General features: G+C 36.0%; 1 protein-coding gene across 1 annotated transcript in view; it reads left to right on the top strand.

The window, feature by feature from the left end:
- CADPS2 (Ca++-dependent secretion activator 2) overlaps positions 1-14,328 on the top strand; it is a 220,420-nt gene that overhangs the window by 135,931 nt on the left and 70,161 nt on the right. The window contains exons 15-18 of the mRNA XM_010004331.1: positions 3,562-3,663; positions 7,043-7,106; positions 9,214-9,337; positions 11,907-11,927. Coding sequence (XP_010002633.1) covers positions 3,562-3,663; positions 7,043-7,106; positions 9,214-9,337; positions 11,907-11,927 — 311 coding nt within the window. The remainder of the gene's footprint in view (positions 1-3,561; positions 3,664-7,042; positions 7,107-9,213; positions 9,338-11,906; positions 11,928-14,328) is intronic.

The raw sequence follows: 14,328 nt of genomic DNA, 5'->3' as shown, positions 1-14,328 counted from the left end.
TGCTGAATTTAAAAGCAAGTGCTCTTAGAAAGCACTGAAGTCTTCTAAAACAATTTGTTTCTAGGAGCCAAGAGGATGTTCTGGTTTTGTCTTTCCTATACCCTTGAAATGTAGTTTATTATATAAATGTTTTGAAGTAAGGCCTTAGCTGAAGTATTTTTCTTGTATTTTGTTTTTTATCATAATTTCTCATCTTTCTATGGCAGATTCTTTTGGGCAGCCTTACTGTTCTCAACCTGTGTGTGTGTGTCTGTGCATTCCTCTTCTCATGCTCTTTTTTCATGACAAGCCAAAGCAGTGGTCTATGTTTGTAATGAGGAAAGCTTATTGAAAACTTTAAACATTTGCAAAATATAAAATATACAAAAAACACCGATATCAACAATGTTCTAGAGGAAGAAAGAAAAGTCAGTCATGATCAGTTAGTATTTCACAAAGCCATGTCAACAAAACAATCTTGCTTAAGGTAAGCATTCAGTCTCTGAGAGGCCACTAGGAGAAGCTGTTTCCAAAGTTGGAAGACTGGAAACAATCTACAGGCAACCCAGTGTCAATCATACCTAATTCCCCTAGGAATTGGAGTGCCATTTTTATCTGATGTGCCATAGCTATTCACAAGAATTGTAATCCTACAACGCATCAAGTGACCTCTGCAAATTTTTGCAGGTTTTAAGACCTCTAGATATCAAAATATTTCTAGGGGGTGCTCCAAACTCCAAGACTTAAAGAGTTGTATCTAGTGAGGCAAAACAGTCCATTCCCTGAGAAAAACCTAAATTCACCACCTAATAAGTCAGTTTCCCCAGAGTAACTGCCATCAGGACATCCATCTTGTCAGATTGGCACAGTTAAAGTTTTTTTTGTTTTAAATTCTGGTCAACCTCTACTTTTGATGTCTTATGGTCAAACAACTATCTTTTAGTATTTAAGTCTGAGTGAATTAAACAATTTGAGATGTGTCCAGTGACAACATTACGTTTGTGCCAGTTAGACTGTGATCTAAGCAGACAAGACAGGCCAATCCAAATCAATTGACAGAGTTCTTACAAAATGGAAAACTAATATAAGTGAGAGAGAGAAGGCTATTCCGGTTTTGAATGTTCATTGTTTCATCTAGTTCTCTGATCCCAAAAGCAGTTTGAAGGACAAGAAGGAAAATAATTTGGAGAAAAGAAAACTCATTTTCCCTTCACTTTCTTGAGAAGATCATGTTAAAATAAAAACTCTTCTTAAGAAGACAGTCCATCACTTTTTTTGACTGAGTTCTTTGAAGAGAAGTCTCTGGCTCCAATAAGAAAGCTGAATATTGGCTTTGAATTTAAAAAATAATGCCTAAACAATTATCCATAACATTTAGGGTAGTAGGAAAACACATATGTTGTTGGTTTTAGTTGCAAAATAGTTCTGACATAGTTTGTGGATGACTTAAACCTTTGAAAAGCAAGTAACTGCTTGAGTATAATTTTCTAGGCAGGCATAGTAATTTGTAAATAAAAATAACCAGCTCAAAATAGAGCTATTTAATTTTATACTGTCTTCAAAACAATTAAAGAAAAAGATGTAGAAGACAAAATGAGTGGCAATTTTGAAACTATTCATGCATTTATTCTATTTCAGCTCATCTAAGAGTCAGATTCTTTTTTCTGTGGATTCCTTTTTTTTGTAGTAGATGGACATTCCCACAAGCAGCAAAAATTTATAACCAGCTCAATCTGTGTCTCACAACTGTGTTGCAAATCTGCATTTTTATATTCTGCTTATTGCAATAAGGCTAACAAGAAGAAGCAAAGTAAGGATTCAGAGTTTGTACTGTTTTCTAAAAGCATGTTTTCAAGAGATGAGTTTTTCAGTGCTATGGGAAGTGCATTTTTCTAAGACCTTTTTCTGTCCTCTTTCTTCCAAGACATTTTTTTCCATCCAAAGATCCACTGAAAATATATTTAACAGTTCTGAAAATTTTAGGTGTCGTCAGTGAGGTTCTGTGTGACAACAAACTCAGTGAAGTGACAGGTCCCTGGTATGTAGTGATCCCAGCCTTAGTGCAGGTTGACAGATATGACATCCTGCTGGCTCACCTTTTTCACTTACTGTTATCTGGACCCCTAGGTCTTTTCTGTCATATATATTACATGCCTCAGCGAAGTTTATTATGACAGAACTATTTGCTTTATCACTCTAGAGCACAATCTCTCCTGACAATGAAATCAGACAGTGCAATTTACTTAAATTTGAACCTGTTCCATCTGTCAGAAGGTTGAGGTAAAGTATCCTGGCACCCATCAAAAGAGAGAAGATAAGTTATTTACTCTTTCACATCAAATTTATACAACAGTATATTGATGTGCCTGGTTACTCATATCTCCACCATATCTGATTTTTATTGTCTTCACGATAATTTAAGGAAGTCAGGCATTCTTTCCATCTTGACTTGACAGTCATAAGTGACAGACAAATATAAGTGATTTAAGGGATGAGAGAACTGTTTATTTCATGACCAGGTGGCAACTTATCCAGATTTAAGTATACTGGAGAAAGTTAAAGTAACAATTTAGCAAACTGATGCTATCTTTCTTCATGTCATTTTACTACAATGTTCTTAGTTCTAGAAACACTGAGATACAGTTTTGGAGGTCCTGGAAGAGGTACACGTTAGATCCACACTTAACATCAGGGTAGTAAACTCAGATGGGAAGCAGTGGTGGTTTTGTTACCCTGGAGCTGGAAGTTAGAAGTGTAACAGGAAGTTTTCAGATACTTGTTTTCAAAGTATGCTGTGTGTGGGGAAGTTGTGACTGCATGGCAAAAATGCCATTTGGGAAATGTGTGTTTAAAGTTCTTTTATTTTGTCATTATCTCAGTATAAATACATTACTTACATCTTTAGGCTAAGGCTTTATATGTGTGCTTAATGTATTTAATACAAGCCTTATTATTAATGATTGGGACTTCTGTATTAAAAGGATGCCAGTGCTTTTTTATTAAAGACTATTTATTTATTGCATCTTCATGCCCGGTTTATGTGGAAGCCTTGGTCAAAGGCTGCAATTTGACAATATGGGATGGGGGATCAAAAATCTATACTCACTCTAAGCAGGGGGATGCCTAGGTGTTGCCTGCTCACTACAGTCAGAGAAGCCATCTTTATTTTAAAATAACTTCCAGCCCTATTGTGCCTCTGGGAAAATATATGGAAGAATCAAGGAGTTGAAATTCAACAAGATTTGAGTAGGCCTCTCTGTTGTGCCAATGGTACTAATTTTATTGAGAAAGGATTTTATATATATTTGGGAATTATGTAGAAGAAATATATATACTACCTTATGTTCATATTGGGACCAGGTAGAAAACTAGGACTTGAATTTAAAAGTTCAGCTCAAAAATTAAACTGTCTACTTGAAGTCTGTTCTTTTACTCTTCACAAGTTATTTTTTGTCCTTCAAGGCAGCAGGAAAGGGAGAATGAGCACACATGTTAACTGAAAGCTTTAAAAGTAAACATCCCTGTTCAAAGATAAATCAGCATAAAGAGACATCAACAATTACTAAATATTTAATATTACAGGCCAGATGGAATTGGAACAGTATCTGTTGAAGAAAAAGAAAGGTTTGAGGAAATTAAGGACAGACTTTCCTCCCTTTTAGAAAACCAAATAAGCCATTTCAGGTGAGTGTATAATTTATTCAATGAATACTACATTTTTTCTAGAAGAGTTTTCTCATGGTGTGGAATTTTGGTCTTGAACAATTGGAGTGAAAACAAGATGCATTACCTGCAAGAATTTTGAATATAATAGTTATAGAATAATTTCTTTACACAGGTGCTTGTGCTTAGGTTTTGTGTATCATGTGAGTTGTATTTTTCTGTGGCAGAAAAGTTTGTGCAAGAATATAGGCCTGATTTTTGTCAATGCTTTTAAACATTAAGCTTTCTGTAACTCTAATGAAGAAAGTTGTCTGAATGAAAATGTCTGAGCCGTAGCAGTTTCTGGATTAGTACTGGTCAGAAATATCATGAGTAGAGAATATCTTTGACAGATGACATCTTAAGTTTTTATAGTTTGTCACATGTAAAGACTGTCAATACCAGTAGAAGATGTTAAGGAAATGAGTACAAGAGCAAACTTGAAGTGATATTTCCCTCTATTTTCTATCAATTGATTGTTTATGAAGCTTCGCATAAAAATGGCATGATACATTTTTTGTCTCTCTGCCACCTTATGACAACCAGTTCCCGAGTTTAAATAGTGCTGTGCGAGGCAGCTTTCTTTTGTTAGGCAAGGCTGGCTATAAGATTGTTGGATGCCCTTCTGGTATGAGGAGGTAAGTGTCTAGTTCTTACTGGTATCTGTCCTGTTCATAACCAGATTATTTGGGGTTGAATGTACTGATTTTTTTTTCTTTTGTTCTCTTTTGCTACATTGTTAAATTTTATTTTTTTTTATGACCACTACTACAAAGCACCTCTCCTGCTCTGCGCCTCTCAAACTACGTCCTGTTCTAAACTGTCACAAAATATTACCGTTCTATCTCATCCTAATGAGACATTGATCAAATGCACATGTGTATAGTTGAAATCTCTTACTATTTTCATCAATTTGGAGCTCCTCTAATTTCACTTAACATTTCCTAATCACTCTCATCATCCTAATTAGGAGGTCTGTGGAACAGGCTTTCAAGGCTTTCACCAGGACTTCTTTTTTTTTTTTTCCTGTAGTATGTCAAAACCTCTCTAAGCTTTGTACTCATTCCATTCCTTAACACAGCATGCTCTGGTGAGCTGTCGTTGTGGACAGCTTAACTGCAGAGAGTCTCTTCCTGCCTTTTCAGAGATGCACAGAACATCTGCTACATCACACTAGCTCACTAGGTCACACCCATCTGAAAAAGATGCTCTCCTCCCATGCCTGTCAGCTAACCCACATCTTCCAGTTTTAATACTCCCCTATGGCCCTTTTAATTTTCATTTGCATTGCTATCAGCCTGGCTCCAGTACTATTAAGATGCATACTGCCCATCCCTTGCTGGTGGCTCTCATCTAAAGTATTTCCCAGTTCTTAAGGCACTGAAATTTTTCCTCATTGTAATCTTACCTGCCCACTGAGACTCCTCTGCCAACCTCTCAGGCATTAAATAGGGAAGAGCCAGTAATTCAGAGGAAGCTGCCATTGAGGGTCTTGGATTTTAACCTCTTGTCTGGCTGTGTGATTTTTATCTCTGGAATGTTTCTCCTTCACTTCTAGATGTTGCTGGTATTAGTGTAGACCATGAGTGCTGCTCCTTCTCTCTTCTCCCCTAGGTAACATAGAAGCATTTCCTGAGGTCCACTACCTTTGTGTACAGGAAGCAACGTACTGCTCCTGGATGTCACAGACCCCATTGTCCATATGTCTAATCATTGAATTGACCACTGTCACAATCTATGTCTCCCTGTCCTTAAAGATCCCCTCAGCTGTGGGAGCATCCTTGCCCCAGCTGCCATAGGGGTTTTCTGTAAGAAGCTGCATTTCTCCTCGCTGGTAAGATGCTGCTTCCCTGCCTCCTCAGCAGCACAGAGGACACTGCTGAGTGTCCCTTTAGGCCTCTACTGTGAACATATCCTTTTCTTTCAACTGTTTATCTCTAGAAAACAACTCTTCTCTGACAGCAGCTCTTTGCACCAGTTGGGCACATGAGCTTACTACCCGTGTTGTACTCAGAACACTTTGTCTCTGCAGTTAACTAAGTAACCCCTATTCTACTGTGAGACTTCTGTCTGCATCATGAACTGTTTTAGTTTTTAAAACCTATTATGTTATTTACATTGCAGAAAATACAGGAAGGAAGTCTTGGAATTGAAATATTAACTGTAATCAAGAAATTAGTGACATTTATTCAAAAACTAGCATTAGAGGTTGATAGGAATAAACAATGGAAAAGATAAGTCAAGGATTGTGAAAATGTACTAAAAAGGGAGGAGATAAAACACCTAAAGATGTGTTCCACTTTAAGATGACTTAGCACCTAAAGGTCATTGAATCTGCTTTGCTAATTTGTTAGCCTGTCCCAAAAATTGTTAGCACACAACAAGAAAAAAAAAAATGAGGCAAAGCAAATACTGCTGCAGGAAATCCTTTTTTGACCTCATTTACAGGGCTTTATTTTGGCTAAAAAAAAAAATTATATATCCAAAATTCACTTGTCTGAATCCTTTTATCATTAGAAAAGATTTTACCACTGGAAAACGTTAGAATATGGGACTGCCATTGTCACTGAGTAATACTAAGAATAATAATCTCAGCAAAGTACAAAAATCCTTTTTCCAATTGGGGATATCCCAGCAAGATTTTATAGACAGGATTAAGAGAGGTTACAGTTGCCTGAGCATTGTAGTCTCATTGAGCTGATATATTGGATCATTCAGGAGACAAAAATGAAAAACAAAGCTATTAATGGGATCACTTTTAAATTTACATAATTTTAAAAATATCCAGACAGAGTGGGTGTAATTTCAGTTGTAGCTGATAAAATTTAAGATAACATGAAATGCTTTTTCAAGCTGTTTATCATATAATAGCAAAAATTATGGAATATCTGAAGGCCTCTATTCCTGTGTATCTCTATAAACTTAAATATCTGACATTTTATCCTTATCTTAATCCAATATTAAAAAATTCTATAATAAACAGAGTGGTACTTCATAGTTCCTGTAGCTGTCATGACTACATGAGAAACATGTCATTCCTTCCCCAAGGAAGATAACAGTTAAGCTCATCAGAGACCAATAAATATCCTCCATGGTTGAAAAAGTAGAAGTGGTGCTTTTTGTCATCTGTATTTTTTCTGTATTTAGGCCTGAGCTGCTGGTGGGCTGATACTGCTGTGCTATATATATGCTCCGTGGTAGAATGCTGAAGGGACCTTCTGCTTTCATTAGTACTTCATGTATGGGAATCTTCTACTAACATAATTTAATGCAAATTGTGTACAATTACATCTTAAAGAAAATCAGGTATTATAATTCTGATAATTTTATCTTTTTTTTTTTTTTTTTTTAACTTTTTAAGATACTGTTTCCCTTTTGGACGTCCTGAAGGAGCTTTAAAAGCTACACTTTCATTACTTGAAAGGGTAAGGTTAAGAACAAATTTTAAATTCTGCTTGATTACTAAGCCTGCATTCGTCTTTTTGCTTCAGGCTACATGAAGTAGACTTAGATCTTCTCAGGTATTCCACTACTGGTTTTAATTGTTCACTAGGAGGTGATTTTCTCAACAGACACAAACAGCTGTTTTATGTAGAACTTATATAAAAAAGAGAGTCACTACAGTGGCTTGAAATGAAGTCCCATAAATAATTTAATTATTTCCCAGCATTACCTCTGTGGTACAAATCTACTCTGAAGACTCCTTTTCCTGCTTTGTATGGCTTCTATGCTGCTGATGTCTATACTGATAGGTAACATTGAAAAAGCATCTATATAATCTGGATAATTTTCCATAAATGCATAATCTGAGTCAATTTAAGAAGAAAAAGCTATATGCAGCAAAATTAATATGGGCAGTAATAAATGTAAACTCTTGCCAGGAAATCCGCTTATACTGACTGGAAGGGAGAAGACCTTGTCATGGTAAAAGCATCTCAGTCATGTCTAAGGAGAGAGAACTTTAAATTCCAGCAGAGATTCCAGAAGAATGGTATCAGCAGGAGCCTGATGAAGGAATAAATTGAAAAAAGCTTAGGTCTCAGTCTGTGGGAGCTTTACCAAAATCAGGGACATCTGGTCCCAGGGATTGTCACTTGTTCCGCACTGCAGAACACTCTGTGGATGGAGATTGTCTCTCTGAAAACTCCTGCCATGTTCAAAAACACATGGGGAGTCTGGGTATACATGTTTACTTTCATATATAATCTCAGTGGCAGTAGTGGTGTGTAGATTCCTTTGCATTATGTGGAACAGCCATTTCCTCTCACTGCTCCTGCTGTTGCAATTGGCCAAGGTACTCTCTGCGTGGGGCTCAGGCTTCACCAGTGTCAGTCTTGACTGGTAATAAGTGTACACACCTATACCTGTGGATGCACAATGGGCTACAAACATTTTACCTGTCTGTGAAAAGTTTGAAAAGAAAATCAGATCCAGAATAAAAGTTTTTGAATAGTGTATTTGTACTTGTTGACAACCCAGAAGTTATTAATTAAAAAGATGCATGCTAACAAAGGTGGTCGTGTCATACATGCATGCGAGTAATGGAAGAAACCTGCTTTGCAACTGTGTCTTACTAATAGCTTCCCTGGTGATGAACCTGTGTTTTTTTCTACCATATCCTTCCCCACACTTCATCTCTTGCGCTCTCCCTTTACTAGTAGTTTTTAGATGTGTTTTATGAGTGTAGCTTGTATGGAGATCGATTGTAGATGCAATTTTAAGACCTGAAATTTTATTATTTACATTGAAATGTGGTAAAAACATCAGGAGTTTTGTTTACACCTAGGTGTTGAAACTTAATGGAGTATAGGATTAAAGTAAAAATGGTAGTGAATTATTATTCAATTTTTTGATGATGACATTCAGTGTTAGCAAGATGCCTCACTTGGAACAGGTGCTCCATTCTATCAAAGTTATATATTTTTTAAATTAACAGGGTTAAGAACTTCCAAGTTTTTGAAAAGCTTTTAGGATCTGTTCTTCTACTTTTCCATAATAAAATATTCCACTAGAAGTTCAGAATTTCCCCTGTCTACTATAGGTGACTGTTGTCACAGCAAGAACATGCTGAATTTGAATAACTTTACTGAGGAAGAAAAGCAAGTCTGTATGAACTAGCTCTGATGGTGTTTCTCCTGTGCACCGTTGAAGAGTCAACAGTTACACAATGGTGGAAGATTTTCCACGGGTGATAACCAAGCAAATTTGCACATGTTTAGTTGGCACCGTTTTCCAGCCCATCCATGGAATTCTCATGTTATGCTGGTCTTGGTGGCATCCAAGCAGAGACTTACTGGCATGCTGCAAGATGCCGGACGGTAGGATTGTATATAAATATCATATAGGCAGTCAAATCAGGGTTGAACAGAAACCTTCAAAGACAAATACCTAGTTCCATTAGCTGAAGTAGTTCCTTTTGGATTTCTGCCTTCAGTCATTATCAGATCTGTAGTAACTTTAGGATACTTTTATCCTTTTCTTTAGGCTTTGGGTAATGAGTGTAACCAACTAGTATAATTGTCTCTGGCACAGGTTTTAATGAAAGATATTGCCACTCCCATTCCAGCAGAAGAGGTGAAGAAAGTGGTTAGAAAATGTCTGGAGAAGGCTGCCTTGATCAATTACACTCGACTTACAGAATATGCCAAAATAGAAGGTTAGTACAGCAATCAACTGCCAAAGTGGCTGCAAAAGCCAACAATGCCTATTAACTGAATATTCTGTGAGCAGCCTTTTCCCTTTCGAGAACAAACCCCTTCCACAGCGAGGGGAAATGTCTCATTAAAATCTCAGCTGGTGCACTATGGAGCTTTTTCCTATTCATTGCTTTAATATGCCTCCTGGGACCCTGTTTGAATGGAAGACTAGGACTTCTTAATTTAAGTTGCTCTTTGTTCTTACTTTTGAGTTCTTCATAAATCTAAAAGGTTGTTTATGGGTTATTTTTTACTTCTTTAACTATTTCTAGTCATTAAACTACTGACAGGAAATTCTTTCCTTATCAGCAGTAACAGTACCTTGAAAACTTGAAAACTCTGTGTATAAATGCTTTTCTGATGTACTTATAAGGCAGGCAGAGGGAGAAGTCTTTATTTTTTTTTGCTGTTGTGTTGTCAGATGTATAATAGTCACCTAATCATTAAAACCTCAATTACATCCTGATTTCCTGAATGAACTAATGGGACAAAATACTAGATCTAATGGTAATCAGAAGTTTTTCTGGAGTTTACATATGGTCTAGCATGTATACTGTAAAAATAATTAACATTTTTCTCAAAAAAAAAAAAAAAAGGCTAGCAAACAGTGTCATTTTAATATCTGTAAATCTTACGTGTAGCAAAAAGAAAGTCATAATAGTTGATTGCCTTATCAAGACACATCTGTTATTCTCAAGGAATTGCAGAAAGCTTGAGTTATACCTGTATAGATATTTTCAGGAGCAGAAAGCAGTATGTGCACATCTATACAACTGTTTGGGTTTTTTTGAAGTAGAGTCAATTATCAGGAAAACATATGAAAGATTATTTCTGCCTTTAAGAAATACAATTTTTACGCATAGTATGTGTTTTTTCATAGCATGTTTTTCTAGCAATGCACTAGAGGAAATAGAGTTATAACAGCAAAATGAAGAAGCCTCATATGTTTAGCAATATTATAAAGCCAACTTTTTTCATTGTTTCATTTCTGCTCAAGTTCTCTGAAAAACATGAGTAAGCCAATCTCACAAATGGTTAACAAAAAACCCATCTCATCACTATAGCAACCAATATTATATCATGAGAGTAACAACATGAAACCATTGTAGTAACCAGTTTATCATAATTAATGATGATACCATGTTGTGTTAAAGAAAGAAAGATGAATATTAAATCTATTCTGGAAAAAGAAAAGCAAAAATTCAGTTTTTCTTAGGTTTTACCTTTTTGTATTCACAAAAGGGATTTTTTTGATGCTCAGTATTTAGCAAACCTGTTGAAATAATGGGTATAAAAATATAAGCCTTTTTAAAACATGACAAAAGCATGCAAAGGATAGCTAAACACACTGATACTAAATTGGATTGGAAAAGTTCTTTACACTGATGCATAAAATACATCTTTGCCCAGGATTTTTAACTATATCCTAGATAATTGTGGCAGTTGCACTGCAAGCAGCATATCTTGCACTTTAAAATATGCATATGTTAACACTTCAGTTAGCTAGAACAGCATGTAAAACTGCTCTCCATTCCAGGGCATATTTTGACTTCCAAATTTCTTTTGTCTTTTGGCTGAAATGCAGCTAGATTTCTGTAAGTAGTTTTTGCATGCGTGTAATTGTAAACCCAAAGTGCAACAGTTAATTGAATATATAAGTCTAGTACCTCAACAAGAAGTAAGTTGGGTACTTTTCTGAGAGTAAAGTAGAGCACCATTTGAAAGTGAAGGGCTCCAGCATTATAGCATCAGAAAATTAAATGCATTGGTTTTCAGTAGCAATGAGACCTGTATTGGCCTCTTTCTATACTTAGGTCATTACAAATATTCTACATTTTTACCAATAAAATTGTAATAGTTTTCCTCAATAGGTTAAATTCCGTTTCTTTAGGGAGGTTGGGAGCATTGTTATATCCGTGCACTGAAATAATACTCTTCCCTTGCAAGGAATATCTGTTAGTGTTTACATGAACTGCTTACTCCTCAAATTGCATAGAAAAACCAAACAGTCATTATCTTTTTCACATTACCGATGTCATCAGATGTAGCTGTCACACATTATTGGTATTTTTTTTGCTTTTTTTGAATATTTCTTCAGTGGACAACATCGTACCAGTCAGTCAAAATACAACTGTTGCACGATGCTATCAGCTATAGTAACTACCTAAGAAGATGAGTTGCAGAGAAGGCTCTAACAAAAATAATATGCTTATATTCTTTTTACTGACATTTATGTTTCTAAATTCCCAGGCACAATATGGATGAACACTCAGGCAGGGAGCCTAAAATAAAGACTATAGAACTAGTAAATAAAATATACTATCTTAAAAACATACACCATTTCTTCCTCAGCTGGCAAAACCCATCACTTGGGTGAGCTGACTGTCAGAACCCTCACTGCTATACTCAAGTTTTTAAGATTTTACCTCCTTATTTGATATTTATTCTACTCTAATGAAACTAAAGTAGTTGTATTTTTGTAATGATGTTTTTCTTCCTTTTTTTTTTTTTTTTTGTTCTTTCATTTAGCAACAGCAGAGAAGGATTCAGGTGATTATTATTTGTGTGCATGTCTGCATGTATTACAGATGTAGTGTGTGGTTGTGTCTGTTGTTTTGTTGTTTCTGTTGATTTCAACAGTATCAAGATACTGACCAGAACCTGTCTGAACATGAAAATTATTTTGATGTAGTATAGTCCATGTATTCTTTATTACTTAACTATGATGTGCATATTTCCTAGGAATTTTTATAATGTTATGTGTTGGAATATGATACAATTGTAGTTTCTGTGAAGGAGCTGCAACTAAGTAATGCAGAAAAGTTTGACTGTTACATTCAAAATCAGCTTGTGCATTTAGAGAAATGAAGTTTCATAGTCATCAGCAAAAATAGTATCCATTTTTAAAATGGGACTACTGGATTTATGGATTAAGAACTTGATAGGAGAATTTGTAAAGCTGGTGATTCACAGAGCTTGGAAGCTCCTTCAACAAATTCTTTGTGAAAGGACCTATCTCACACCATCAAATACGAAGGCACTCTTAAGAGTGTTGCCCTAGGATACCTAAAGCTAGATAGCACAAATACTCCCTTTAGTATTTTTACACCTGTAGGTGTTGAAGAAAATATTTCTTCAAATGAGACATTTATAAAAAATTTGAAATTAATTTGTGAAAGAAGAGAACTAGTGTTTGTGTCCTTTGACCTTCGTGCTCTAAAACTCCAGCTGTACACTTTTCTCTCAGGCCCTTCACCTCAAGTACAAATCTTCGTTGTGCCACACGTGCTTGCTATTCTTATTTTTCTCAGAGATATAGACCACTAAGCACAGATGGCATGCAGTTAAACAAAAAAAACAACTGTAACTGATTTCAGTCATTTTACATTAGGTTTATGCATGAAACTATTGCCACATTCTTATGTTAGGATTGCAAAGCTGTCCCTTAAGTGACCTGGCAAATAACTATATTAGAGAATGGATGAAAGAAAAGCCTATCATATATAGTGAGTAAATGGAAATTCACTGTGTGAGTTAGGTGAAGCCAGAGATTTGTAGGCTGTGTTTATAATTTAATTGCTTCATTAAATTCCACTTCTGATTAAAAATACAGCTGAAAATTAAGACAACTCAGAAAAATTAGTTTTATTGAAAGGAGTAAATAGTCTGTGTTCCATCAGAATTTTGTATCCCATTGAACACATTTCTCTGATGCAAAAGGTAAAGCAGCTGAAAGGACACCCCTAAGAATTATATTTAAGCCTGGCTAACAGGGACAAATCCTGTTCCTGTTGGCATCACTATCTAGACTCCTGCAGTTTTCATCATGAACTTGTGCAAGGTGCTTAGCCCTAATACTATATATTGTGTTGTTGTGGAAAATAAAGAAAACTATTTCATTATAACTATTACTTACCCTATAACTTGTGCACTAGATACTGTACAGAGAATCTTGAATAGCAGGAGTGTCCTTGTTAGGTAATACAGAGGTCAACATGCAAATTCTTTTTGTTGCAAGAATCCTTTTTCAGCAGTGTGGTTGCCAGGTTCCCAGGTCTGTTCCCCATGTGCTTTCATTTTCACAGTCACAATTGAACAAGACTCTGAATGCTTTCCCAGAAGATGATGGTTACTTTCTTAATGGCAGACACAGTGGTATAAGCAGCACTTGCATCAACAGTATTCGTTTGCAGTCAGGGTGACATTTTATATAGCGCTCCCGTGTCATTGTACTCTTATAAATACAGAACAGCTTTTTTTCAATAAAAAGTACATTTGCAATGACAATTAAACAGGGTTCAGCATGTCATTCCGTACAACATGTACAGCTGAAATTCTCATGGAGTACCTAATCTGTCCAGTCAGTATAATTGCCATTATGGGGAGAACAGCAGCAAACCTACTGTTGTAATTTTGAACTAAGAACTCTCATCAAATGCCCTTGTAGTTTGCAGCCAAGTAGTAGTTATGATTTGTCAAGGAGATGATCGCAGCACCAATATGTGAAAATCTCTTTTTAAGTATAAACAGTTTTCATTTCAACACATATGCTGCTTTTGAGACTTCACTACCTTAAAGTACTTCTTAAATCATTTTGTATATGGCTTATTTTCTCTTCTTCCAATAAGATAGAATCAAAGAATGGTTTGGGCTGGCAGGGACCTTAAAAATCTTCCAGTTCCAACTCCTCTGCCATGGGCAGGGACACCTCCCTCTAGACCAGGTTGCTCAAAGACCCATCCAAGCTGGTCTTGAACACTTCCAGGGTTGGGGCATCCACAACTTCCCTGGGCAACCCGTTCCAGTGTCTCACCACCCTCATAGTGAAGAATTTTTTCCTAATGCCTAATCTGAATCTACTGTCTTTCAAGTTAAAACCATTTCCCTTTTTCCTACACGCCCTTGTAAAAAGCCCTTCCTCAGCTTTCCTGTAGGCCTCCTTCACGTACTG

Source organism: Chaetura pelagica, unplaced genomic scaffold (assembly GCF_000747805.2).
Source record: "Chaetura pelagica isolate M959 unplaced genomic scaffold, ChaPel_1.0 scaffold68, whole genome shotgun sequence".
Lineage (NCBI taxonomy): Eukaryota > Metazoa > Chordata > Aves > Apodiformes > Apodidae > Chaetura > Chaetura pelagica.
The sequence above is the reverse complement of the archived record's forward strand: the minus strand, read 5'-3'. Positions and strand labels throughout refer to the sequence as shown.